General features: G+C 59.3%; 7 protein-coding genes across 7 annotated transcripts; 4 read left to right on the top strand and 3 right to left on the bottom strand.

Moving 5' to 3' along the window:
* Positions 1 to 1360: 1360 nt before the first annotated feature.
* On the top strand, positions 1361 to 2507 carry CH63R_13540 (Short chain dehydrogenase reductase family; the record flags this gene model as incomplete). The annotated part of the gene is made up of 3 exons (XM_018308514.1): positions 1361 to 1939; positions 2117 to 2230; positions 2307 to 2507. The coding sequence occupies 3 exons, from the start codon at positions 1361 to 1363 to the stop codon at positions 2505 to 2507; spliced, it is 894 nt and encodes a 297-aa protein (XP_018150832.1).
* Positions 2508 to 4320: 1813 nt separating this feature from the next.
* Positions 4321 to 6373, bottom strand: CH63R_13539 (MFS drug efflux; the record flags this gene model as incomplete). Its single annotated transcript, XM_018308513.1, has 5 exons — positions 4321 to 4766; positions 4832 to 5056; positions 5165 to 5572; positions 5640 to 6063; positions 6212 to 6373. 5 exons carry the CDS (start codon positions 6371 to 6373, stop codon positions 4321 to 4323), a joined length of 1665 nt encoding a protein of 554 aa, XP_018150831.1.
* An 882-nt stretch (positions 6374 to 7255) lies between these two features.
* Positions 7256 to 8554, top strand: CH63R_13538 (Trans-2-enoyl-reductase; the record flags this gene model as incomplete). Its single annotated transcript, XM_018308512.1, has 1 exon — positions 7256 to 8554. One exon carries the CDS (start codon positions 7256 to 7258, stop codon positions 8552 to 8554), a length of 1299 nt encoding a protein of 432 aa, XP_018150830.1.
* Positions 8555 to 10830: 2276 nt separating this feature from the next.
* CH63R_13537 (uncharacterized protein) lies at positions 10831 to 11557 on the bottom strand (the record flags this gene model as incomplete). The annotated part of the gene is made up of 2 exons (XM_018308511.1): positions 10831 to 11337; positions 11432 to 11557. 2 exons carry the CDS (start codon positions 11555 to 11557, stop codon positions 10831 to 10833), a joined length of 633 nt encoding a protein of 210 aa, XP_018150829.1.
* Positions 11558 to 13947: 2390 nt separating this feature from the next.
* Positions 13948 to 22221, top strand: CH63R_13536 (Nonribosomal peptide synthase; the record flags this gene model as incomplete). Its single annotated transcript, XM_018308510.1, has 3 exons — positions 13948 to 14215; positions 14299 to 20757; positions 20915 to 22221. 3 exons carry the CDS (start codon positions 13948 to 13950, stop codon positions 22219 to 22221), a joined length of 8034 nt encoding a protein of 2677 aa, XP_018150828.1.
* Positions 22222 to 23722: 1501 nt separating this feature from the next.
* CH63R_13535 (glycosyl hydrolase family 28) lies at positions 23723 to 25376 on the top strand (the record flags this gene model as incomplete). The annotated part of the gene is made up of 3 exons (XM_018308509.1): positions 23723 to 24225; positions 24337 to 24461; positions 24601 to 25376. The coding sequence occupies 3 exons, from the start codon at positions 23723 to 23725 to the stop codon at positions 25374 to 25376; spliced, it is 1404 nt and encodes a 467-aa protein (XP_018150827.1).
* Positions 25377 to 25670: 294 nt separating this feature from the next.
* CH63R_13534 (Infection structure specific protein) lies at positions 25671 to 26351 on the bottom strand (the record flags this gene model as incomplete). Its single annotated transcript, XM_018308508.1, has 1 exon — positions 25671 to 26351. One exon carries the CDS (start codon positions 26349 to 26351, stop codon positions 25671 to 25673), a length of 681 nt encoding a protein of 226 aa, XP_018150826.1.
* Positions 26352 to 26589: the final 238 nt, after the last annotated feature.

Below are 26589 nucleotides of genomic sequence, written 5' to 3'. Positions count from 1 at the left end.
TTGGATGAGACAGAGAAACTCTGGATAACATAACTCTGCCCGTCCCACTCTCCTCCGCCGCCCCTCTCGCCCCTGGTTCGGGTGCGTGTGCGTGTGGTTTAGGGGGGGATGAGTGGTTCCCAAGGAGATCCGAAGCGCTTTCGATTGCAGAGTCTTACGTAACCGCACACATGTTCTGCCTCTGTCTCTTGTTTCTGTCTTTATTCTGCTTCTGTCACAGTCCCAGTCTCTGTGTCTGTTTCTTGTCTCAGTCTATCAACTTTCAACCTTCTCGCCAAGTTGTCTCTTTATTCCATGTGAACTCGGCCTTCCCATCTCTAGAGTCTAGCGAGCCCTTCGTTGCGTCCTTGGACGATGTAAACCCAAAACCCAAACACACATGGGACAAACACTACACTCTGCTTGGCAATGACACGCACAGGTGCGGAAGCAGAACCGGCAATCTCGTCTGCTCTCAGTTCGTCTGGCTGCGGCCCAGAGGCTTCTTTTCATCGAGAGATTCAGCCTTCAAGAGGCCGTGATTTACCCGCGGGAACTCTACTTCGAAGGTCCCCATGCAACCCAATAGCCGCCCAAACCCTGATCACGGAACCATCCATCCTCTTCCCCTTGCCTCCTCTCCCCTCCCCCCACGCGCATACATTGCCCGTATCTGTCTTCTTCCACCACAAGTCCACAGATTCCGGTCTAGACCCGGAACGATTCCCATCTCCCACTTCCTTCGACTTCTGCCCCTCCCGCCGTCCGGATGCCTGCCGAGTGGCCACCTCCCCCGGTTTTACGTCGGCTTTTTCCCCGCCAGTTGCTGGTTCGGGCGTCCCGAGTTGCGCCAAGTGCGCTTACACTTGCCATCCAACACCGCTCTCTTCCCCGCCGTGGTCAAAGCTACAGCGGACCTCATGCCGAACACCTTACACACACACACACACACACACACACGTAGGTACCAGTATGTGGGCAGCATCAACACCTCACCAGTCGAGAGCCGGGTCCCCGGCGCATCGGGATTCTCAACATGGTTTGACATTGGGCCGGCCATTCCAGCTTTTCACACAACTCCAAGCGACCATCGGATGGTTCCTAATGTCCCATCCCTCACGTACTTGTTATAGATAACCCCGCGAACCACAGTGTCTCCCGTTGATCCGAGTCTCCTGCCACCAGGCTCTCTCTCTCTCTTTCTCTCTGTGCAAGTTCCCAACCTCACTTCATGCTGAACGTCCCCTCGCCAGTGTGCGTGTGTGCTGTAGTTCCTTCGTAAACCCATTTCTCTATTGTTGTAATAATCCCTTACCCTTATTCCTCCCCCCCCATTCTTCACTCATCATACTCCTCTACCCGACCAGCACAAATATTCAAGATGCCTCCCGTAGCCGTCAGCGACATGGATCTCCCCGGCGAGCCGGTCCACCCCCTCCCCGAAGCAAAGGACCCTCTCGCCTCCTCCGTGCCGACGCCCCAGCTCTTCTCCCTCGCCAACAAGACCGTCGTCATCACCGGCGGCGGCCGCGGCCTCGGCATCACCTTCGCCCTCGCCGTCCTCGAGGCCGGCGGCCACGCCGCCTGCCTCGACATCCTCCCGGAGCCCTCGCCCGTCGAGTGGGCTCACCTGTCCAAGCTCGCCGCCGCCGCCGGCCTCTCCGTCACCTACCACCGCTGCGACATCACCGACGAGGCCGCCACCCAGCGCGTCTTCGAGGACGTCGCCGACGACGCCGACGCCCGCGGCGCCCCCTTCTGGGGCGCCGTCGCCTGCGCCGGCATCCAGCAGAAGATCCCGGCCCTCGAGTACCCCGTCGCCGACTTTGAGCGCATACAAAAGGTCAACGTCGTCGGCGTCTTCGTCACCGCCAAGCACGCCGCCCGCATCCTCGTCAACCGCAAGAGGAAGGGCAGCATCCTGCTCATCTCGAGCATGTCGGGAGAGATTGCCAACCGAGTGAGTTTGACACTCCCTGTCCACCTCTTTTTCTTCGTCATCTTCTTCTTCTTCTTCTTCTTCTTCTTCTTCTTCTTCTTCCTTAACTCATCCTCGCTCATCCTCCTCACCCTCCTCACCCCCAGATGGGAAATCATCCGTAGAGTCCCCATGTTCTTCTGACTGACTGTTTCCCAGGGACTGACGTGCAGCGCCTACAACACGAGCAAGGCCGCCGTCCAGCAGATGTGCCGATCCGTCGCTCAGGAATGGGGCCAGTACGGCATCCGCGTCAACACCCTCTCCCCCGGCGTAAGTGACCTTCTCTTCCATCTTCCACCTCGAGCCTATCTCGTCCCGCAAGACTAACGCAAGAGTTTCTATCCAGTACATCCGCACCGCCATGACCGACCAGCTCCTGCAGGCCGAGCCCGACGTCGAGACAACGTGGATGAGGGGCGCCCTGCTCCAGCGCCTCGGCACGCCCGAGGACTTCAAGGCCCCGGCCGTCTTCCTCCTGTCCGAGGGGAGCTCCTTCATGACCGGCGCCGACCTTCGTGTCGACGGCGGACATTGCGCGTCCGCTTAATTGCTTTGCAGCGGGTTGCGCAAAAAATAGGGAGGGGTTTCGATGATTGGATCTTTTGATTGTGGAAGGCGACCTGGCGTTGGTTCTCATGATAACAGGTGGGATGTAAACCCCGTATGGGCGGGCGTCCCTCGTTCTGGTGGCGACGCATTATTGGGACCTGTAGAATCAGTATGACTGAGCGGGCATTCATAGCGGTATTTTATGGTTACAGCATATTGCATCCCGAAATTCTTCTTGTGTATACGGTGATTCTGATCAGTCTTGATGACACTCAATTGCTTGTCTCCGGCTCTCACCTCGGCTGGAACCAGCACGAAGGCCAACTGAGATGATGAACAATACAACTGTCGTTCTTGGCATAGAAGAACAACGCCGGATGAGGATTCACAACGACAGTCATACTATTCAGCTTTGGCTTAGGATGATGAACGCTATGAAAAGATCACCATGAGCCTTGTCAGTCCAAATCCGCGCAACTAAGTGCTGAAACTACAAGGCCATGAATAAGCAAGCAATGAACAGTGCATTCCGTTTCGCGGTTTTTGATGGGAAAATGGAGTATGACTCTTTGATCTGTTGAGAGGAAACAGTGAAGACCAGAAGCCTGTGTTGTTGCAGCCGCCTCTCGTAATGTCGTCAATGTTCTCATCCTGATCCTGGAAATTCGACGATGGAAATTACAGGTCAACCCAAGTCCGAGATCTCTAGACCTGTTAGTCATTGTAAGAAATGTGATGGATTCTCATTATCAAACTTCCACAACACGATACTGGCGAGATGCGCCCTGATGGGATGGCATTCTTTCTTGCAGAGAGACGGTCCCACCTTGAGGCCTGTTACAAAGGTGAGAATATCTGTACTTGCTGAGTCGTAAGTAATCCAGGATAGCACACACACCGCCAAAGATTCAAGTAGACATAGCTTCAACACATCAACTAAACGAGAGCAACGGCACCCAACCTGCTATTTTACAACCCCAAGCTTCATTGTTGAAGCACAACTTCGACTGAGGACTTTCCGATTGAGGATATGATCCACACAGTCTGTCTTCATCCAGTCGACACGCCCTTCTGGTGGGTCTCTGCAATCTCACGATCCCGCGATCTTCCTTCTCGTGGGGCTTAGGGCTTCCGATTTGCCACACAAGCAACTGGTCGGTTAGCTCAGTTGGTTAGAGCGTGGTACTAATATTTCACCTGAAATGTTGTGTAATGCCAAGGCCGGGAGTTCAAGCCTCCCACTGATCATGATCTTTTGCCCGTGGTGGCTTTAGGTCGTGCGATGCTTCGAATTCTTTTTTTTTTTTCTTTTTGCCGAAATACATAACAGCGAGTTTGTTTTCTCTCACTCGGTTCCGGTAGAGAGGCACTGGATCAAAACGAGGTTGGTTTACTCGCGTAGGTCAGAGGATGGATGAATGGGTCACTCTTTATGACGAATTATCTTGCAAGTTGCTGGCTGTTGATCTAATAGCTCGACAAACCTCACAGCTTGTATTTCTCAATAGAAGTTACAGCATAGCCCTCTATCTGGATTGGGGTTTTCGTTTTCTATCTTGCAACCTAACCTGCTTCCTTGGGTTGAACTATTATATCTCTGTGTGTGGTGGACTGCTGTCTCTTCACGGCTTGATCTAATCGCAGACTTGACTTTCATCGCAAGGTGAGCTCAGAGCAGCGACGCCGAGGGACTTGACAGTTGCAACCAACCCCCCTGACTGTTCACTGGAAGAAAGCAACGCCGATTTGCGCCCTCGTCTTGCATCTCTTGATGCCTAGACGCCCACGCCCACGCCCCCGGTCCCGCCACATCAACCAAAGACCTTCTCCCTGCGCATGAGGACGCTGCAGACCAAGCAGATGGAGCCGGCGGCGATGATGGGCACATAAGCCAGCTGGATGGCGCGCGTGATGCCGTGGATGGCCTCGGCCCGGACGTCGGCCGACGCGGAGTCGATCAGCCCGCTGCCCACGCCGGCGAGGGCGTCGGAGATCTCGCTGGCCGAGACGTCGGGGAACACCGCCGCCAGGGCGCGCTGGCCGTAGTTGACGAAGAGCGCGCCCGACATGCCGGTGCCCAGGACGATGCCGATCATCTGGCCGACGGTCATGAAGCCGACGCTGTACGGGATCTCGCTCGGCAGCACCTTCATCTGGGCGACGGCGAAGCCCGCCTGGCAGAAGCAGCCGACGCCCGTCCCCAGGATGATGGTGTACCCGTAAATCTTGGCGTTGGAGGTGTGCTCGTCGACGGTGTCTGGCAGCCGAGTTGGTTAGCATGACCTGGGGGAACTCTAGTGTTCTCCGTTGTCGTCGACTTACACAGGAGCACGCCGCCGATGAGCTCAAGAGCCGAGCCGGCAATGTACCATGGGTAGTAGTATCCGGTATGTCCCATGAACTGCCCGTTCAGCAGGTTGAACGCCACCAGGAACAGGATGAAGGGCAGGAGATGCACGGATGTTTCCACGGCCGAGGTGCCGCGGGTGAACTGGTAGTAGAGCGGCAGGTAGAAGATGCCGATGAAGCTCCCGAACGTTGCAAGCACTAAAGGTTTTCAACAGGCTCTTGTCAGTCGGCGGTCACCCAGCGAGACGTTTTCTTTTTATCTCTCTCTCTCTCTTTCTCTCTCCTTTCTCGTGGTTGTCAACGTACTCATGGTGAAGAAGAGGCAGATCATGGTGCGGCTCTTCCAGAAATGCATGGGGAACAGGCGGTTCGTCCTCGACGTGCCGACGTAGTAGACCTGTTGCAGCACAAAGAGGACGGCCAGGACGCCGGCCGTGACGAAGAGGCCGATGCTCTCGCCGTGGTTCCAGCTCCAGAGGACGCCGCCAAAGTTCATGGCCATGATGACGCACAGCATGGCGCCGATGGAGAGCACGGTGCCCAGGTAGTCGATCTGGGCCAGGCGCTGGGCCAGAGGGACGCCGGCTTGGGGCTTGAAGTCGGGCAGCAGGATGAAGTAGATGGGGCCGACGACGACGCCGACCAGCAGGTTCAGATAGAAAGCCCACCTCCACGTGGCTTTGCTCTCGGCGAGACTTGCGCCGACCACGGGACCTAGAAGACAGAAGAGAAAACTTTAGAACTGGACTAAAAAGGGGGGGGCGTCACAGTCACAACTCACCCAGGACGGTCCCGATTCCCCAGACGAAGCCGGTGAGACTGAGGTACTTGGGCCGCTCGACGTTGGTGGTGGTCACGGACAACAGCGTCAGGAGACCCATGTACATGCCGCAGCCGCCGGCGCCGGCGATGGCGCGGCCGACGATGAAGGAGTTGATGTCGGGGGCGGCGCCGCAGAGGGCCGAGGCGGCCATGAAGACGGTCGTGGAGCCGAGGTAGAGTTTCTTGGCGGAGAAGGTGCCGTAGGCCTTGGACCATGGCAGGGTCGTGGCGGCGGAGGCGAGGGCGAAGGAGAGGCCGAGCCAGGGGACGAGGTCGACGCGGTGATAGGTCTGGACGATCTTGGCCTGGACGTTGGCGACGACGGTGTTGTCGAGGGCGTAGAGGAACAGGGCCGAGAGGAGGGCGCATACGACGAGGAACCACTAGTAATGTTACGAAAAAGGGGGGGGATGTTAGTTTTGGGTGCTTGGTGTGTTCACATCAGGGTGTTTTTATTTTTTTCCATCTTGTAGGAAACTCGAAAGCTTGATATCTCTCTGGAGAGCGTTGTGTCGTGATTTCTCGACATACCTTGACACCGTGAATCGTCCGCGCAGGGTCGGCGTCCTCGGCGGCATCGAGGCTCGTAGGCTCCTCGCCAGGCTCCTTGGTCGAAGGCTGCGGCGAGGGTGAAGACGGCGTCAACACGCCCTCGTCGCTGGACGTGGCCAGTTTCTTCTCAAAGTCAGACATGGTCGAAGGGAGACCACTCGGAAAGTTGTCGAGGGCAAGAGACCAGGTTCGGGTTGGGGTTGGTGTAGGCAGTGAAAGAGGAGCGTGAGAGAAGCAGAAGGAGGATATACAGCCGAGTTCTTGTAGTAGTGCCTGCCTGTCTCCTACTGAAACATATCAGGAGTCACTTACAACCAAAGCAAGCATGGCTCTCCTTTAATTATACCCCGGGCATTGCTGGGAGAAACCTTTGAACGCAGCTGGTGTGTCAGTCACTCCCTCCAACCCTACGGCACAACGAGAGCCTCTCTGGCTGAAGCATAACCCTAGAGGAAGCAAGCAACTTCGGACCCTGGTGGTGATTAGAAATCAGCGTGGCCCAAAACAGCAGCGAGTGCTATTGCGAATCGAGAATGTAACCCATGGCGAAATCTCTTCGGCGCCGAGGAGTGTGGAACCAAAACCCCCCCGGTCCGGGCCGCTATCCATACTACCCGCCCATGCCCCCCCATGCTCCCCCTTGGTTTGCTTGTTTGCTTGTTTGCTGCGGAACCCTTGAAGAGTTTATACATCGTACCTTATACCCTTGAGCCGTCGACCCACGCTGCGATGCTAAACTTTATTACCCATTGCACTGTGTGACAATGCTACTTATAGTCTATAGACGTGCCCGTTTTTGCCAGGGTTCCTCGATGAGGTCTAAGTCAAGGGGGGTTTGCACCATCACTCCCTTGACTACGTGTGATGTGCAAGTTGCAACCCGAGTGAAGGAGACCCCCCCCCTCCCGCCACGTCGACGAGGGCCGTGATGAATCGCGGTGATTTGTAAGAAGAATGGCGTCTCGATCTTCACGACGAACGGACAGACGATAGGTTGCGGTGTCGTCTTTGTTGTCCATATTAATGAACCGGGGCAACTCCATTTCCACAAGCTTGACAACTCCTGTTCCTCTTGCATTTTCGGACCCCAAAGCAACACAACAAAAGACACACTTTGCACCATTTCTCCCTCTGGCCCGGATCCTCCTCCCTTCGCCCCCCTTGGAACCAATCATCATGATCATCACGCAGTCGAAGCCCTCGACTGACTCGCCGCCCGCCGTCGGCTTCCACTACGAGTCCCCCCCGGCAGAGCCCGCACCGCAAGCCCTCGACCCCGGCAGCGTTCTCGTGTCGTTCCTCTTCGCCCCGATCAACCCGCAGGACCTGCTGGTTATTGCGGGTCGGTATCCCGTCAAGCCAGCCTACAGCCACGATGGCGAACCGATCCTGGGCTACGACGGCGTCGCCCGCGTCGAGGCCGTGGGCAGCGGACTCTCCCCCTCGTCGGACGGAGCCCCCGCGCTGCGGCAGGGCGACCTCGTCATCCCACGCCGCCATGGGTTGGGCACCTGGCGGAGCCAAGCCGTTCTGGACGCCGTCGATGTCATCCGTCTCTCGCCCACCGACGACCTGATCGGGGCATCGCTCCTCCGCATGGCCTTCCTGCCCGCCTACCTCCTCGTCGAGGACGTCGTCGTCAGCGGTTCGCTGAAGCCCGGAGACTGGATCGTGCAGAACGCGGGATCCGGCACCATCGCCCGTCTGGTCGCGCAGTTCGCCCGCATCAAGGGCGTCCGCACCGCGAGCGTCGTGCGTGACCGGGACGCAGAGTCCTTGGAGACGCTGAGGGCCGAGCTGCTCGCCGAGGGGAGGGGGGCCTCGATCGTCGTCACCGAGTCGGAGCTCGCTGGCCGGGGTGTCGAGGCACACCCCGACCTGGCCTCGGCGGCGGGCCGCGACCGCGTGGTCCTCGCCATCGATGGCGTCTTTGGCGAGGCGGGCGAGCGCCTCGCGTCTCTGCTGTCGCACGGGGGCACCTATGTCAACTACGGATCCCTGGGCGGAGCCGACGGGGCGGTGCGGCTTTCCCAGCGGCTGCTGTTCTGGTCCGAGGTCAGGTTTCGAAACTTTCGTCTCTCGGAGCAGCTGGGGCAGCGTACGCCGGCACAGATAGAGTCGACCCTGCTCTGGTTCCAGGACCTCCTGGCCCGAGGGGTCTTGGTGACGCCCCAAGTGCGGAGGATCCAGGTCCCTGTGTCGACGGGGGACAAGGCCGAGTTCGAGGAGAGGGTCGGCGAGGCGGTGTCTCTGGTTGGCGATGGCGGCATTGGGAACGTGAAGCGCGTGCTGGAGTTTAAGCGTACTTTGACGACGGTGTGATTGAAGGAGTGAAAGTCGAGTTAGAGACAATTTGAGATATTACGTTGTCAACTCTGCTGCCAAAATGTCACAACTCTTGAACCCCTCGGGTGAGTATTGCTGTCGTCAATGTACAGTAAGTCAACATACCCACATCTGGCCCCCCCCCACATCTGGCCCCCCCAAAAATGAAGCCATCTCCAACATCACCACCATTTTCACTTAATTACTGCCCTCTTCTAGATGCCACTACAATACAGTCTTCAGCTTCACTAGGTAAATCAGACTCGCTGGATTCACCTGCAGTATCCTCTTTTTCACCAGCCTCAACCTGCACCTTCTGCACGTCTGAGATAGTGGCAAACTTAGTGTTAGGATCCAGCTGGACTGCCTTCCTTTTCCTCACTGCAGTATTGGCCACTTGGGCCTGCAGAAGCTCCAGCTTGTGCTGGGCAGTTGCCAGCTCATATGCCTTTTCACTGAACCCTTTTTTCACCTTCATGAAAAGGAGGCGTTGAGTACTGGCGTCATTATCCAGCTCTGTGAATAGCTTCAGTTGGCCAGCCAGATCCTTCATCTTCCTTGGCGTCGACCACACCACTGCAGATGACGCAGATGCCCATCCCTCAGCTTCCTTGCCTCCAGACTGCCCTTTGCAGGCCTGATCTAATGGCCCTGGTGTTGATGGGAGCAGTAATGAGCTCATAAGAGGCTTCGCCATAGAGACAGGCCATAGTCCAGTCCATTTCCATCCACTCTTGATGTTCTGCATTGTCAGGCCTGCCAGACGAGCCTTCTGATAACAGCCTATAAAGTTCCTCTTGCCTACAATAGTAGAGTCATTCCACTGACTGAGGTATCCAAGCTCCTTCCTATAGGCTGCCTTTACAGGGCTGAAGACTGACTGGTCAAGTGGCTGGAGGACATGGGAGGTGTGTGGTGGCAAGAACAATAGGTGGATGTTATTAATATAGCAGAGCCACATAAATTCCGTCGTTGTGTGACTCCCATGGCCATCAACAACAAGCAGTCTGGCCTCCTCCTTGCCCTCCTTGCCCTGGGAGACAGTCTGAGGGATGAAGACCTTCTGCAGCCATTCAACTGCAGTGTCGTCTGTAGTCCATCCATTCTCTGTTGCAGTGAACTGCCATCCTTTATAAGGGCCAAGGTCTAGAGGAAACCACTGCTGCTGGACTGTCTTGCCCTTATATATGATGAGGGGATCAAGGGCATGGCCCAGGGCAGAGATGCATTCGATGATGGATACCCATGCCCTTGATCCAGGCTGTTTCTTGCGGACAGACTTCGTCTCAGACATGCCTAGCACTAGCCCATTAGATCCTTGGCCCTCAAGGATACCAGTCTCATCCATGTTGTATCTATTGGCTGGTTTAATGCCCTTGATCTCTGGTATGGCGAGGAGTTTGAACCAGTCCCTGATGACCTCAGTAGATGCCCCATTAATACGTCTTGAATCTATAGGGCGACTTCTCTGCACCTTGACTGATGGATTTCTCTTCAAGAAGGCTTGGATCCATCCCTTTCCTATAGGCTCTGTGTCCCCTATAGCATGAAGGATCCTTCCTGCGAATACCCTCACTTGTTGATGAGTTGGGGCAAGGCCAAGGGCATGCTGGATTCGCACCTATTCAGCCAGCTTAGCCTCCTGATCTGGGGATAACCTCTGGAGGTCACAGAAGGCAGCTGTCCTTGCTTGGACACCTTGGAGTCGATGACGAAGTGTTGACCTTGGGATCCCCCATTCAGATGATGCCTTGTGAATAGACTGGCCATTGGCGACGGCATCTAAGGCCTGTTTGACCTCATACTCGGTGTATTTGCCCATAAGGACTATAAAAGGTTATGTAGAAAAAATGAAGTCATTTGGTTAAAAACTGTAAATGTTGTGATGTGGTGAAGTTGGTGAAAATAGGAGGCTGGTGATGGTGATGAGGCATTTTTGGGGGGGCCAGATGTGGGGGGGGGGCCAGATGTGGGTATGTTGACTTAACCTTTGTTAGACAGACACGAGACCTAACTCGGTGATCATCATGCCACGGAATCATGCCATGGAATATTGCACAGTTGTGTTGCAACTTAGAAACAACTACTAAAGGTAGACAGGGGTTTTGACAAGGTTAATTTTCAAAGGCTCACACTTACACGGTAGTTTCTGGGAAACATCTCGTATACATTCAGACACTAGTCGCCAAGGTTTCTGAGGGTAATCAAATTCAAGATTCTAATCGACATATGTACCCATGCCCATGTCTTCCCGAGGTAGGTAGGTAGTCCAGCTAATCCACATACTGCTTCTCCTTCTCAATCGTCTTGGCGTTGTACTTGCGCAGCTGCTCCTCCAAGCCCGGGATGGGCGCGTCAAAGTCGATGCGGGCGCTGTTCATGAACCTCGCCAGGAAGCTGTAGATGCCCTGCACGTACAGGATCTCGGCGATCTCCTCGTCGCTGAAGACGGCCTTGGCCTCGGCGACGGTGTCCCCGCCCACCCTGCTCTCGCGGCCCAGCGTCGTGACGATGCGGCCGAGGAGGCGCTGGCGCGCGGTGAAGAGGCCCTCGGGCAGCGGCTCGTCGGCCCTGCGCAGGGCGGCGAACTGCTCGTCGGTGAAGCCGAAGATGCGCGCGACGGGCTCGTTGACGTCCCACTCGTAGGGCGCGTCGAGCGTGGCCGCCGTGCGGAGGACGATGAGCTGCCAGTCGGTGGAGCGGATCTTGCGTTCCTCGCTCCACGCGGACGACAGGAGCGTCATGAAGGGCTTGAAGAAGACGTTGCTGTTGGCGAGGAGCTGTTCACGAATCAGTACTCTGGGATCGTCGTCTAGGTGTTATGTGCCAAGGGGGGGAGGGTAAAGGGGACGAGATGGGTGCCATGTTGTGTACCTTGAAGATGTTCCTCTCAAAGGGCAGGGTCTGGAGCGCGGCCTTGACGTCGGGGGAGGCCGTGCTCGAGTCGACGTAAGGGAGCAGGTGCTCGTTGGTAACGGTGCGGTCGTCCCAAGAAGCCATTTTTGATAGATGGATGGATGTTGGGGTCAAGACGGTAGGTGTTGTTGAATTGAGATGATGATGGTGATGATGTTGGTGATGATGATGACTATGATAGATGTGAAGAATTCGATCTGGTTTATCTTATAATATGCCTCGCGAGTCCACGTTAAATACACAAACCCGTTGCCATTCACGGCTCTGTCGATACACCAAGTTAGATGCCATACCATCTTCAACTCGCACCATCTTCAACAATGGCGTCATATTATACACCAATGATGACTCCCCAGAACCCCCTCGACGTCGGGCAAAGCAATATCTTAGAGTTCGGACCGGGGCGGCAACATCTGCGGCTCAAACCGCGCGGTCCGTATGTGATGGCGTGGGGGAGGGAGAGGGGGGACAGGGGACAAGGGTCTCAACCAGGGGGCTCGTGGAGGAGAAGAAGAACACAGTTAGGTCGATACTGTGTGATCGCAGGTTGCATATGCCGCACCTGTCAGGTTAGAAACAGCCACACTCTTCTCCCCCCCCCCCCCCCCCCCCCCCCCCTGCAAGTCATTTCAGGGACCCGGGACCTGACTTTGGGCCCCTCGCACGCGGCTATTAGTTCACAACCGCGGAGGTGGACGCGGACTTTGGCTTGATTCGACTCTTTTGCCAGGCGGGATCCGTGAACATACCTGCAGCCGTGAGTTGTCTTGTCTCCTCTGATCCCGTACCCGGCGAGTTGCATCCCCAGTGGGGGAAGGGTCCATTGCATATGTATGTATGCATGCATCTACAACCCATATTCTATCTAGCCTGCGGCAGTCCCGTTGTTTAACTTGTTTGGTTCTCTCTCCCCCGTAGCGAGCCTCCTTCCAGATCTCGCCCCAATAGTCAGCACCCCTCCCTGTCTTCGTGTAAGACTTGCAAACCTCACAACTCCCAACTCGCGAGGCGTCAAACACCAAGGCTGGACAAACCTCAAAGCCGGATCGTGACAAACTGACTCGTGAACCAAAATGTCGAGCTTCAGCCCGCGGGCATCCCCCTCATGTCGCCATCGAGTGCGAGATAGGCGAAATCGTCGGAAAGTGGTTCGGCTCGGGCCCGTGTTCGCTTAGGGCGGCACAGATTGTCGAGAAATGACGCCCCCCGATCATCTTCAACATCTTCAGCGGATACAAATTGTACTTTGGTCATACGAGCGGTTTCGCAAGTTGTCAAAGTCGTGTCGTCTCTCCGTCACCGAGTCCCCCCCCCCTGGGAGAGGAGCATGAGCTATTTCCCCCCCTTGGTCCTCCACGCCGACTGTCACCCTTCATCCAGAGTCCAGACGCTCATCACTTACGAGTTGACCCTGGCAACGAAGTCGCGAAGCTCTTCTCAGGTGGCTGGCGATTTGTGAGTCTCTTCTCCGCGGTCAGTCAGCCGCCCTTGAGTCTTGCCTGTTGCGACTAGGCTTCTGGAAATCCAATGACTCGGTCTTCAGAGGTAACTTGCATTCAGTCTTGTCACCGGAGAACCCATCTCGGGCAGGTGTTTGTTGATCATTCTCTCGGACGAACCCCGACGAACCCAGACCTCTCCCCGTCGTACCAGATCGGATACTCCATGTATCGTGTCATGGATCATGGCATAATTCACGGCATCGACGATCAGCTCATCTAAGCGCCGGCCGTTTCTGGCCGGCCAGCACTCGCGGAGTTTAGTCGCTGTTAACTCCCACATGCGTATGACCAGACACTCCCGCCCATCTCGGACTCGACGAAAGCACGCCACCCCGTGGGAGAGAAGCTGGTGAGATCTTCAGGGTTTCTTTTTATGTAATGAATAAGGTTTTTCACGGGCTTCCCGTCGTCCGTCGTACGCCATCATGTGCGCCGTTGACGGAATCCGCCTCCTTCCCAGCAACGCTGCAGCTGGCTGATGGCGGGTGAAGTTCTTCTTCATGGGGCCTTGTCGAAGAACGACAGCCCGCGCGGCATATCGTGACAAGGGATATGCGAGGAGCACTGCTTCAGCTGGAATGGGACCACGCGATGAGAACCCCCGTGTGAAGTTGGGGGCGCTGCAGTGATCCTGTTCGTGTCTGGAGTGTCTGTGACCCTTCTCGGGCAGGTCGTGGCTGGCGACGTCTACGGCCTGCATCAGCTCCCAGGAAGAAGGGGGAGGGAGGTTTGATGCCCGGAGTACGTGAGAAAAAGTCGAGAAACGTTAAATAGGAGGTTGTTTTCGCTTCAGAAAACATTCATAGTCACTTTGAGAATCAACATCTTCACAAAGAGCCGGAATGAGCCACAGTTCCGACGCTTTCTCTTTCATCTTGGTCTCAAAACTGTGCCTTGCTTGACACACACACACACATATACAAAACACTTGGAAAACGCCTCTTGGTCTCGTTCCTTGGAGATCTCAAAACCATGCAGTTGATTCGTCACGTCGAGAAGCACGAGGACTTCTTCCTCCCCAGCCCAGACGATGTTGCCTGGGACCTTTTCGAAAAGTACCACGAGAAAGAAAGCGCCTCCGTCTTTTCCGAGATCGAGGCAGTCTACCCTGCGACCGAGATCCAGAGAGACATCCTCCACGAGGACGTCCAATGGGCCGAGGTCGAGCTCTTCTCGGGCAAGCCGGCCTCCTTCGGCCTGGAGAGCGTCTTCAACGCCTGGAGCTCTCTGGCCTCGCACCGTCAGTAGTCGTCCAGGGGCTGGCGCAGCCTCTATTCCCCTCCCCCTCCGTTCATCACGGCTAATGTGTTATATCTTGGTTAGATATCTGTCTTCGTTCCTACATCACCACCAACCACGAGACGGGACAGCCGCAGGTGGTTGTCCTCCGCCGTATCGAGGACATCCGATGGCACAACCCAGACAAGAGGAACGCTCCGCACGAAAGCCCAGCGTACGTGACCGTCGAGGGCACCCGCCGTGTCGCCGGGGGGGTGAGCCTGGTGCTGCACTTCCACCGGGCCCTCATCGACACGACGTCGCTGCACATGATCAAGCTCGACTTCGCGCTGCAAGTCCACGGCCTGCCGAGCATCGAGAGCGCCGGCTTCGCCACGTACACGCGGTACCTCGACCAGCAGAGGCGGCACGCCGAGGCCGCGAAGCTCTTCTGGTCCGAGACGCTCGCCGACGCCGTCCCGCGTCCCGTCTTCGGCCTCGACGCCCGGTCGTCCGCCGGCACCACCACCACCACCACCACCACCACGCGGGACAGACACGGCGTCAGCGCCGTCATCAGCGGACGGGACCTCGCCCGGCTCAATGACCTGGAGGCGTCGCTGCACGGCCTGGCGTCGTGGCGGCAGACCTTCTTCGAGGTCGTCTGGGCCCACGTCCTCGGCGCACACACGGGCGGCGGCGGCGGCGGCGGCGGCGAGGAAGTCGTCTTCGGCACCGTCCGCCGGGACGATAACTTTGTCGGCTCCAGCAGCTGCGTCGGCTGCGTCGACCAGACGTATCCCGTCCGGTTCCGCCTGGGCGGCGCCGAAGACCGCCGGACGGACCGGACCACCGTCCAAGACGCCGCCAGGGCCCTCGACGTCTATCACAGCCAGGCCGGCCGCCACGCCTTTGTCGGGCTCAACGAGATCAGGCGGCGCTCCCGGCACGGCCACGCCATCGAGACGGCCGTCAGCTACAGCCAGACGACCAACGCGCCGTGCATCGCCCCGGGGCTGAGGTCGTTCCCCATCGTGCTGTGCATCAGCGACGCCGGCGTGCTGCGGGTGACGCTCAAGTGCGAGTCGTACATCCCGCTGGACGAGATCGAGGTCGTCCTGCAGCACTTTGTCGCCGGCATCCTCAACGCGTCCTCGGGGATGAGCCTCGCCAAGGACTATAGCCTGTCAGATATAGATCTCGTCTCGGAGGACGAGAAGCAGGCCCTCTTATCGCAGTCGGTGTCCCGTCGCACGGCCGAGGCCACGACGATCCCTGCCCTGTTCGAGAAGACAGCGGCCCTGCATCCCTCGCGGGTGGCGGTCGAGTTCGAAGGAAAGGTCTCGCTCACCTTCTCCGAGCTCAACAGCCAGGCCAACATGCTCGCGAGACGACTGAAGCTTGACAAGGGGTCGCTGGTGCCGATCCTCTCGGAAAGATCCCCCTTTCTCGTCGTGGCGATCCTGGCCGTCCTCAAGTCCGGTGCCGTCTACACGGTCCTCGACCCCGACACGCCCGTCAGCCGCTTGGAGCAGATCGTTGACGACTGTAAGCCCGCTGCCATCCTGGCCAGCCGCCGGTATATCAACGTCCTGGCCGGTGCCACCGACATTGAGCAGGTTCTCTCTTTGGGATCTGCCGCGTCTGCCCCGTCCCCAGGAGAGCTCGACAACAACAACCTCGAAGTAGACATCGATCCCGAAGACCTCTGCTACATCATCTACACCTCTGGCAGCACGGGGAAGCCCAAGGGCGCCCTGCTCACCCACCGCGCCGCCACCAGCGGCATGGCGCATCACTCCCTCAACGGCCTCGGCCGCTGGCTTCTGTTCTACAACCCCAGCTTCAGCGCTGCCCAGCGGACCATCCTGGGGACCCTGGTCCACGGGGGCACTCTGGTGCTGGCGAGCAAGGAGTCGTTGACCGGCGACCTCGTCGGCGTCATCAACACGCTCTCGGTCGACTCGCTCGGCATCACGCCCTCGGCCCTGTCGCTGCTGAAGCCTCACGAGGTGCCGGGCCTCAGGCAGATTACGCTCGTCGGCGAGCAGATCCCCCAGGACCTGGTCGAGACCTGGTCGGCACTCGGGGGGGAGAACCTCCGCCTGAGGAACACGTACGGGCTGAGCGAGTGCACCCAGCTCAACTTTGGGCGAGAGCTCCGCCGCGCGCAGTCGGGAGGGGACGCCGTCGTCAACCCCCGCGTAGTCGGCTCCCCCGCCGACACGACGGACGCCTTCATCCTCCGGCAGGGCACGACGGAACTCGCGCCGCTCCTCGTCCCCGGAGAGCTCTGCCTGGCCGGCCCGCAGCTCGCCGAGGGGTACATCAACGAGCCGGCGCTGACGGCACGCGTCTTCATCGACAACCCGTTCGGGCCGGGCAAGCTGTACCGCACGGGAGACAGGGCCCGCCGGCTTGCGGACGGCCAGATCGAGATCCAGGGCCGCGTCGACATGCAGGTCAAGATCAACGGGCAAAAGGTCGAGCCCGCCGAGGTGGACCGGCTGCTGCGCGGAGTCGTCGGCGTCTTTGACACGTCCGTCACTCTCGCCGCCGAACTAGGACCGGAGGACCGGACCGTCCTGGCCGCGGGCGTCGTTCTCGCCCGTGATGTTCCCTTCCGGGACGCAGTCATCACCGCCCGGGAACACCTCCGAGAGCGTCTGCCCGTCTACATGGTGCCCGTGATATGGCTGCCGCTGGAGGAGATCCCCAAGAACGCCAACGGCAAGATCAACTACGCCCGTCTACGCGAGCTGGTCAGGGAACTGGGAACTGTCGGGTTCACCACGCTCATGGACGCCGCCGGCGATGCCACACCCGGAGCGAACGAGGTCTTGGACGAGGTGGAAACCGCCGTTGCAGCGGCCTGGTCGGCCATTCTCAGGGTCGACGCGTCCATCATCCGCAAATCACAAACGTTCACGGACCTTGGCGGAACCTCGATCCAGGCGATCCAGGTCATCTCCCACCTTCGCAAGGCCGGGTTCTCGGTGGAGCTGAGCGACCTCTTGGACGAGAACACGCTCGAGGTGGTTGCTTCTCGGTCCGTGGTCTTCAACGCCGAGACGCAGCACGACCCAGAGCCTTTCTCCCTCGTTGCTGACGCCGCGTTCGCCTCCGGGCTGCAGCGTGACGGGGGCACCGTCGACGCCTACCCCGTCACCCCCTTCCAGGAGACCATGCTGGCATCGTTGGGCGACTCACCGGATCCGTACACTTACTCCCGCGCATGGGATGTCGGGCATGTCAACCTCGAACTACTGAGGCAGAGTTTCGAGCAAGTCGTCAGTCGTCGAGAGCTTCTACGAACCGTTTTCGTCCCTCATAAACGGTCCTTCATCCAAGTCGTTCGTGAACACATCGCCCTTCCATGGCACCACGCGGTCTCGGACTCTCTGGAATCCTTCCTGTCACAGGAAAAGGCCAAGACCCAGCAATGGGAGCTGGACCGTCCGCTGTGGAAAGTCACAGTCGTGGCTGACCACGTCTTGGTCGTGACGATGCACCACTCGCTCTTCGACTTCTGGTCTCACCGGTTCCTCTACGACGACGTGGCGGCAGTCTACTCGGGCAAGGCCGTCCCCCCGAGGCCGAGGTTCAGCAACTTTGTGAAGCATCTCTTGGGCCAGGAGACCAGCAGCAGCGACGCCTTCTGGTCGACTTACCTCGAGGGGGCCGATCTGGTGAGACTGAACCACAGCCCGCTCGACCAGACCTACAAGACCGAGGCCAGCCTGGGCTTCAGCCTCAGCAAGCGGGCCGGCGGCGTCGGTCTCACGCTGGGCTCCATCGTCTACGGCGCGTGGGCGATGCTGCTCTCACGTCACTTGAGCAGTGGAGATGTCACCTTTGCCACGACCATCTCCGGGAGAGAGGCTCCCGTGTCCCTGGTTCACGATATCGACGGCCCTACCATGACCACGGTGCCTCAGCGCGTCCAGATTGCGCCCGACGCCACCCTCAGGGACATCGCCAAGAGCACGCTGTCCGGCTTCACCCGGCTCCTCAAGCACTCCCAGGTCGGGCTGCTCGGGGCTCTCCGCGCCGGAAACCTCTCCCACACGACCATCGACACGCTCGTCAATATCTTGGTTAAGAACGAGGGCGACGACGAAGATGACGACGAGAATGTAGACGACGGCACCAAGAACAGTCGGGACGTCTTCCGGATGCATGGCGAGCGCCCCCAGTGGTCTTCCGGCTCCGACACGACCGTTCTCGAAGTCGAGGACGCCGGAGACGCCACCGTCGTCCGTCTCGTCAGCACCATGGAGCCTCGCCGCCTGGACTTCATCAGAGACTCGTTCCTGAGACTCGTCACGCTGCTTCTCGAACAGCCCGAGACGAAGCTCGCGTTGACGACCATCACGGACGAGGCCGAGCACGACTTCGTCTACAACACGCTGGCCAACCGCCGCACCCTGCACGTCCCCGAAGCGGACTTCCTCCACGCCGCGTTCGAGCGCATCGCCCGCGAGGCGCCGGAGACGGCGGCCATCGACTTCAACGGCGAGGAGGTCGTCTCGTACGGCGCCCTGGACAGGCTGGCGAACCGCTTCGCACACGTGCTGTTCGGCCGCGGCGCCCGCCCGGGAGATCTGGTGCCCCTCATGCTCGACAAGTCGGTCGACATGATGGTCGCCATCCTGGGCGTCCTGAAGGCCGGGGCCGCGTACGTGCCCCTCAGCCCGGACAACCCCGGCGAGAGGAACGCGTTCGTCGTGGCCGACACCAAGGCGAGGCTTCTGGTGGCGCACCCGCGGCATGCCGACTTTGGCTTACACGTCCGGGACCTCCACGGCGTCGAGACTCTGATCATGCCGAGCCACCACGACGACGAGGAGACGATATCGGCGTCCACGAGAGACGGCCACGACGACTGGGACGCGGCGCCGGTCCTCGTCGGCGTCGGCGAGGAGCAGGGGCAGGAGATGATGATAACGCCAGACGCCCTCGCCTACCTGATCTACACGTCCGGCAGCACCGGCATGCCCAAGGGCGTCAAGGTCCCGCACAGAGCGGCGGCGGCGGCGGTGACGAGCATGGCGCAGGTCGAGGGCCGGCACCGCGGCACCTGGCGCACGCTGCAGTTCGCCAACTACGTCTTCGACGCCTCGGTGCAGGACTTCTTCAACACGCTCAGCACGGGCGGCACGCTCTGCATGGCCCCGACGGAGACGCTGCTGTCCGACATCGCCGGCTGCGTCAACCGCATGGACGCCCGGCAGGCCATCATCACCCCGACCGTGGCCAAGCTCTTCGGCCCCGCCGACGTGCCGGGCTTCGAGACCCTCATCGTCGGCGGAGAGCCCCTGACGCCGGATGTCGTCGAGGCCTGGGGGCCTCACTGCCAGATCTTGAATGTCTACGGGCCGACCGAGACCTCCATGGTGGTGACGACGAAGGATGTCGAGAGGCCGTCGTCGTTGTCGTCGTCGTCGTCGTCGCCGGATGCCCAAGACGGCGGCGACGGCGGTGGACGTGTTCATGGACGTGGTCATCTTCGCCGCATCGGCAACATCGGCGCGCCGTTCCCGACCGTCATGGCCTTCATCACCAGTCCGGACGGCGAGGCCCTGGTCCCCTACGGCGCCGTCGGCGAGCTCTGCATCGCCGGACCGCAGGTCACCCAGGGCTACATGAACCGGCCCGACCTGACGGACGCGGCCTACGTCGAGAGCCAGCACCTCGGGACGCGCATCTACCGGACGGGCGACCTGGCCCGGTGGCTGCCCGGAGGCGAGATCGAGTGCCTGGGCCGCAAGGACAACCAGGTCAAGGTCCACGGCCACCGCATCGAGCTCGGCGAGGTCGAGAACGCCGTCCGCCGCTCCGGTCTCGTCCGGGACGCGGTGGCCGTGGTCGCCAACGTCCACGACAAGACGCACCTCGTCGCCCTGTGCGTCTTTGACGAGGCCGTCGCCGCCGCCGCCGCCCTCGACAACGATGGCGATAACGATGATGACGTCGTCGTCGGGTCCGGCGGCGGCGGCGTCCAGGACCCGGCGCCCTTCCGGGCCTCCGTGGCCGCGCTGCGGGAGAGCCTCGGCTCGCTCGCGACGTACATGATCCCCAAGTTCGTCATCCCCATGAAGACGTTCCCCAAGCTGCCGTCGCGGAAGGTCGACCGGAAGGCCCTCAAGAAGACGGTCGACGCGCTCGGGCGGGACTACTTGGCGCAGTGCGTCCTCGAGACCCCCTCCTCCGGCGAGGAGCACGAGGTCGTCCCCGTGCAGACGCCGGCCGAGGAGACGCTGGAGCTGGTCTGGGCCGGCATCTTTGGCGTCTCGACGGGCAACATCGGACGCGAGGCCAACTTCTTGGCCCTCGGCGGCGACTCCATCTCGGCCATCAGTCTGACGGGCCAGCTGCGGCGGGCCGGGTACTCGCTGACGGTGCTTGACATCCTCAAGTCCCCCAGGTTGAAGGACATGGCTGCTGCTCTCAAGACGCTGGACGTTGGGAAGTCGATCGCCAAGAGAGTCTTTGAGGTTCCCGAGACCGTCAAGACGGCGGTCCAAGAAAGGGGGTTGATCTGGGATGAAGATGTCGAATATGGTGAGTTTCTTCTTCTTCTTCTTCTTCTTCTTCTTCTTCTTCTTCTTCTTCTTCTTCTTCTTCTTCTTCTTCTTCTTCTCGTCCCGACTCAAACAAAGCCTCCTTGTTTTTATATACACATGCTTGATAGTTAGTAACCAACTACTCACCTCCCTAGCATACCCATGCCCGCCGGGCCAGTCCGAGTTCCTGAAGCAGGGCAGCCGAGACTCACAGATGTGGGCGCTGCAGACGGTCCGTCGTATGACGCCCGATGATGTCGACCCGGAAACCTGGATCGAGGCGACAACTCGTCTCACTGAAGTCAACGACATCCTGCGAACGACGTGGATCAGAGCCTCCTCCTCCTCCTCTTCTTCTTCTTCTTCTTCCTCTTCTCCTACTGAAGACGACTGGGTCGGAGTCGTCCTCCGCAGCTCCCAACTAAACCTCACCAGGATGGCTCTCGAGTCGGAAGAAGAAGCCTCGGACTTTATCGAAGACTTCTGGCAGACGCGGTTCGAGTTTGGCCGCTCCTTCATCAAGTACGCCGTCATCACGCACGCCGACTCCTCGTGGGACCTCGTCATCAAGATGGACCACGCCGTGTACGACGGGACCCTGTTCCGCGTCTTCGACGACCACTTCGGCTCCATCCTCCGCGGCGAGACCGTGCCGCCGCCGCCCGTCCCGTTCCGCGACTTCACCCAGCACGTCTTCCAGGAGGACAAGACGGCGTCTCTGGACTTTTGGAGATCCAAGATGGCCGGCCTGGGCCCCCTCGACCAGCGCCTCCACGGCCGAGACCTCGCCGCGCTGGCCTCGCCCAAGATCACGAGCAGCCTGCGGAGGGAAATCGACACGGCCAACATCGACCAGGCGGCCGGCCGGCTCGGCGTGACGCCCAGCGTCATCTTCCAGGGCGCCTTCACCCTCTGGCTGGCGGCGGCGACGGGCACGGCCGACGTCCGCTTCGACTACCTCCTCAGCGGCCGCAACGTGGCGCTGCCGGACCCCCAGTCCATCAACGGCACGCTGGCCAACTTCCTGCCCTTCAGGACGCCCGTCCGCCCGGAGCAGACGGTGCGCGGGCTCCTGGCGGCCCTGCAGGACGACTTCTGGGCCGTGACGGAGAACGGCCTCGTCGGGCTCGACGACGTCTACCGCGCCTCGGGCCTGTCGCGCGGCGAGCACGGCAACCGGGTGCTGTTCCTGTCGCAGCCGTTCGAGCCGGCGGCCAGGGACGACCCCAACGGCCGCTACCGGTGGCTCGTCATGGCCAAGTCCCGGGTGCGCATGTACCAGCCGCACGCGCTGGTCGTCGAGGTCTCCAAGTCGCTCGGCGACCGCCACGTGCTCAAGGTCATGTACGACGGCGCCGTGCTCGACGCGGCGGCGGCGGAGAGGATCGCGGACGACATCACGGCGCTCATCGGGGTGCTCTCGGACGGGGAGATGAGCGGCGTGGCACTTGATGCGTTGTAGTGTAGTTGCAACTGTTGTTTTTGTTTTGCTTGTTTCTTTTCTTTTCACTTTTCTCTTTTCTTTTTTTTCTTCTTTTTCAAAATGGAAATGGATGGAGTGGTTTCTCCAAGATCATCAACAACGTCGTTCATGAAAGTGATTTATGTACTGGACATGGAGTTTGTAAGACGAATTACAGGTACCTTGGTTACATACTTATTCACAAAACAAGAGATTTGCCACTGGAATGATTGCCAAGTGAGTGAGTGTGTGAGGACGGGTGTGAAAAACACGGGAGGTGGTTATGCTCTGCTGCGAAGCCGTAGCCGGATATCAACACAACACCACCACCCCGGCGATCCCTCCGTCATGCTGGGATTGCTCAACTCCTTGGCATTATCTCGCCAAGAGGCCAAGCAGAGACAAGACGACTGAAGCTTTGCGGCGTCGGCACAACGGCCGCATGTCCTTTTCTTGGCCAACCCACCCCTCCACATCCCACTGTTCACAGTCCACAATCCACCCTCCACATCACGGACATGGTATATGCGGTGGTGTTCCAACAAGAGAGATGGATCACTGGGGGAAATTGGATCCCCTGTGTGCGGGGAACAAGAGGCTAACGACGCATACCAGATCCATTCGAGTGTTGGCCAGTTTTCTCCGGTGGCCACGGCAGAGAAAATCCCATCAATCAGTTGCCCGCGTTAGGACTCTTTGAGAGGCGGGACGGCGCAGCCAACCCCCTAAAAGCTTGGGAAGCCGATATGCAGGCCCGGCCATGCACAATCTCCGAATCCACTTCAGCTTGACTTGTGCCCCTCCCGGTCTCCGTCTCCTCCTACTTGACCTTACTTCTTCGCCCGCGATATGGGGATCCAGCCCTCCTCCAGGACAGAGAACCTAGGGGGGGGCGCCGGCGGTCTGCTGATGACGCGGATGGACTGATGCGGAACCTGGACGAGAGGGAAAAGAGAGGGCGTGATAGGTGGAATGATCCTGTTTTGTTTCTCCTTCGTGCGGTGCGCGCCCCTGGTCGTTTGTCCCCAGATGGCTGGGCGAAGCGAGACTAGCCCCGTCATCTCTCCCCATCTTTTCCACCCCACGGCTCTAGTTTGCTTATTCCCATGCCATGCTTACCCCGACTTTCAGAGATGCTGGAGCCGAAGGAGCTGTTGGGTGTGTGTTGGAGGAATTCCTGGGGAGTCGAAAGACAGAGAGACAGAAGCAGATGGGAGGGACGAAAAAGATGGTGGTGGCATAACAGCTGTGTGTGTAAGTGTCTTGGCGATGCAGGTCCATCGCCAAGAGACGCGAGTATATGAAGAGGCTCGCTCTCCAAGACTTCGGATGGATGGTCGATCACCTCCCTCCGAGCAGCAGCCAGCAGCCTCTTCCCTTGGCAACTCACTTGGCAGTAATACACACACACACACACACCTCTCACTTGGCAAACCAACTCGTGTTGTGACAAATCCTACCAATCAAGAAACCCTCCATCCCTCCCGTCAGTCTGCCAAGTATGAGAGTCGTCTCGTCCCTCCTCGCTGGCCTGGTGGCCGCCGCCGCCGGCGCCCTCGCCTTCTCGCCCGAGATCCCGGCCGGCGTGCCGCGCAACGTCCAGGAGTTCCGCGACAAGCACCCCTTTGAGAAGCGCGCCCCGGACTGCCACCGCAAGACCTTTACGCTCCGCGCCTCCGAGGACGACCTCGACGACGTCTCGGACGAGTTCCTCGAGGGCCTCAAGAAGGCCAACGGCGGCGGCACCCTCTACCTCCCGGCCAACCAGACCTTCATCATCGGCAAGCCGCTCGACCTGACGTGGCTCAACGACGTCCACGTCCACTGGGAGGGCGAGATCAAGTTCACCAACGACACCCCCTACTGGCAGGCCAACGCCTTCCGCCACCCCTTCCAGAACTCCATCATGTTCTGGAAGTGGGGTGGCAAGGACGTCAAGCTGTACGGCGAGGGCGTCCTCAACGGCAACGGCCAGCGCTGGTGGAACGAGTTTGCCGGTCTCGAGTACGTTCTGACACAAGTCATGGGGCTTCCATAACCACATGAACCTCTCCGAGTAACATCATACTGTTGTGTTGTTTTACCTTGAATCGACTAACAGTGTCATGTGTAAAGGATCCTGGACCCGACGAACGCCTACCTCCGCCCCATCCTGTTCTATGCGGAGAACGCAACCGGCCTGGCCATCGAGGGCATTCACTTTAAGGATTCGCCATGCTGGACCACCTTTATCGTCACTTGTGAGTTTACCACTACCAATCTTGATAGAGAGAGAGAGAGAGAGAGAGAGAGAGAGAGAGAGAGAGAGACCCTAAACCCTCAACCATCAAAGCCCTATTACACAACACATCATGACTAACTAACCCTCCCCCCCCCCAGCCAAGGACATCTCCTTCACCGATGTCATCGTCACGGCCGAGACCAACAACCACACGGCCGAGCCCAAGAACACCGACTTCTTCGACTCGCTCAACGTCGAGGACGTCCGCGTCAAGCGCGCGTGGGTCAACATCGGCGACGACTGCTTCTCGCCCAAGTCCAACGCGACCAACATCCACGTCGACACCATGTACTGCAACGGCACCCACGGGCAGTCCATCGGGTCCCTCGGCCAGTACGCCGGCGAGAAGAGCTTCGTGCAGGACGTCGTCATCGAGAACGTCTGGATGCTCAACGGCCAGCACGGCGCCCGCCTCAAGACCTGGGCCGGCCCCAACATCGGCTACGGCTTCATCGACAACGTCACCTTCCGCAACTTCTGGCAGGCCAACAACGAGTACACGGCCTTCATCGACTCGTGCTACTTCAACATCAACGCCTCCACCTGCGCCGCCTACCCCTCGCGCATGAACATCAGCAACATCCTCTTTGAGAACTTCTCCGGCTACACGAGCGGCAAGTACGGCCGCGCCGTCGCCAAGCTGACGTGCTCGACCAACCCGAGCGCCGTCTGCGACAACATCCAGTTCCGCAACTTCAACATCACCACCCCCTGCGGCGGCGAGCCCGTCATCCTCTGCGACGGCGTCAAGGGCGGCATCGGCATGCCCTGCATCCCCTCCAACAGCACCGAGGCCAAGGCCGCGCTGGCGGCCAAGTGCACGGCGCCGTTGGCCGTGGCCACACCTTGGAAGGTCAGGCCGTTTGATGAGTAGTGGTCTGTCGATTGGGATGGTAGGGAGAGAGAGGAGGTGTGTGTGTGAGGATGTAAGTCGTCAAGCAAGCGCCCACATCGTTTGATTATGGGTCAAGAAAACACAGACGTGGAATGGGCGACTTTTTTGTTTCAATACTTCTAAGAAAAAAAGACAAGAAAAACGAGTAGATTCATGTAAATACTATATAGCCCATGTGTATATATATATAACATCCAAACTATCGGTGCCAATCTGTACATGATACTGAAGAACCTTTCCCCTCACAAGCTATTACCACATCTCCAGTAACGTTTACAAAAAGGCAGCAACGGCAATGAAGCCGGCGGCAGCAACGACAGCGGCCACCATGCCCGTCTCACGGGGTCCGGCGTTAGCAATGACCTGCGAGGGGCTGGGCCGCGGGTTGGTGCCGTTACCAGCCGCAGCGGGGCCGGTGGCGGAAGCAGGAGCGGAAGGGGAAGCGGAAGCGGACGCCGTCTCGGCCTTTCCGGTCGGCTTGGGCTCATAGTCGTCGTCGCCGCCGCCCTCCGCCGTCGTCTTGGGGGACGAAGAGCCGGACGACGTGGCCTCGGAGGCAGCAGCCCCGGTGACGGTGCAGATGGGGATGTCGATGGCGAGGTCGGTCAGGGTCGAGCACACGGACACGGCCGACTTGATGGAGGCCGAGTTGGCGTCGACCCAGCTGAGGATGGCGGACGTGTAGCTGGCGTAGTCGGCGCTGATCTCGGCCGGGATGCTGAGGCTGCACGGGTTCGTCGGCAGCGGGGCCGTCACCTCGTACGAGAGGATCTTGGGCGGCGGCGTCGGCGCGTTGGCGTAGACGGTCGCGAGGGCGTTGAGGCACGGGTCGCCCAGGAGGTCGCCCGTCTGGCTGGGGAGCACGTCGCGGCGGACGCGCTCCGGTCTGATGTCGATGACGGCGGCGGCCGAGCCGGCGAGCGCCGCGGCGACGAGGGCGGTCTTGGTGTACATGATGAACGGGGAAGTGTGGGTAAAGGGGGTTGGCTCAGGAAAGGCAAAGACCGCGAGAGGTTTTGTGTGGGGTAAGAACGAGTGTGGTTGACTAGAAGTTGTCCAAGTGAGTGTGTGTTGTAGCCTGAAGATCGGGGGATAGTAGAATGTCTCTGGGAGTGCAGCGTCGCCTCCTTTTAAGATGCAACTGAAGGTCGGAACAACCAGGAACTACATGGGCCCCCCTGATCAGCAAGAC

The sequence above is a fragment of the Colletotrichum higginsianum genome, chromosome 10 (genome assembly GCF_001672515.1).
Source record: "Colletotrichum higginsianum IMI 349063 chromosome 10, whole genome shotgun sequence".
Taxonomy (NCBI): domain Eukaryota; kingdom Fungi; phylum Ascomycota; class Sordariomycetes; order Glomerellales; family Glomerellaceae; genus Colletotrichum; species Colletotrichum higginsianum.
This window is presented reverse-complemented; position numbering and strand designations above follow the sequence as displayed.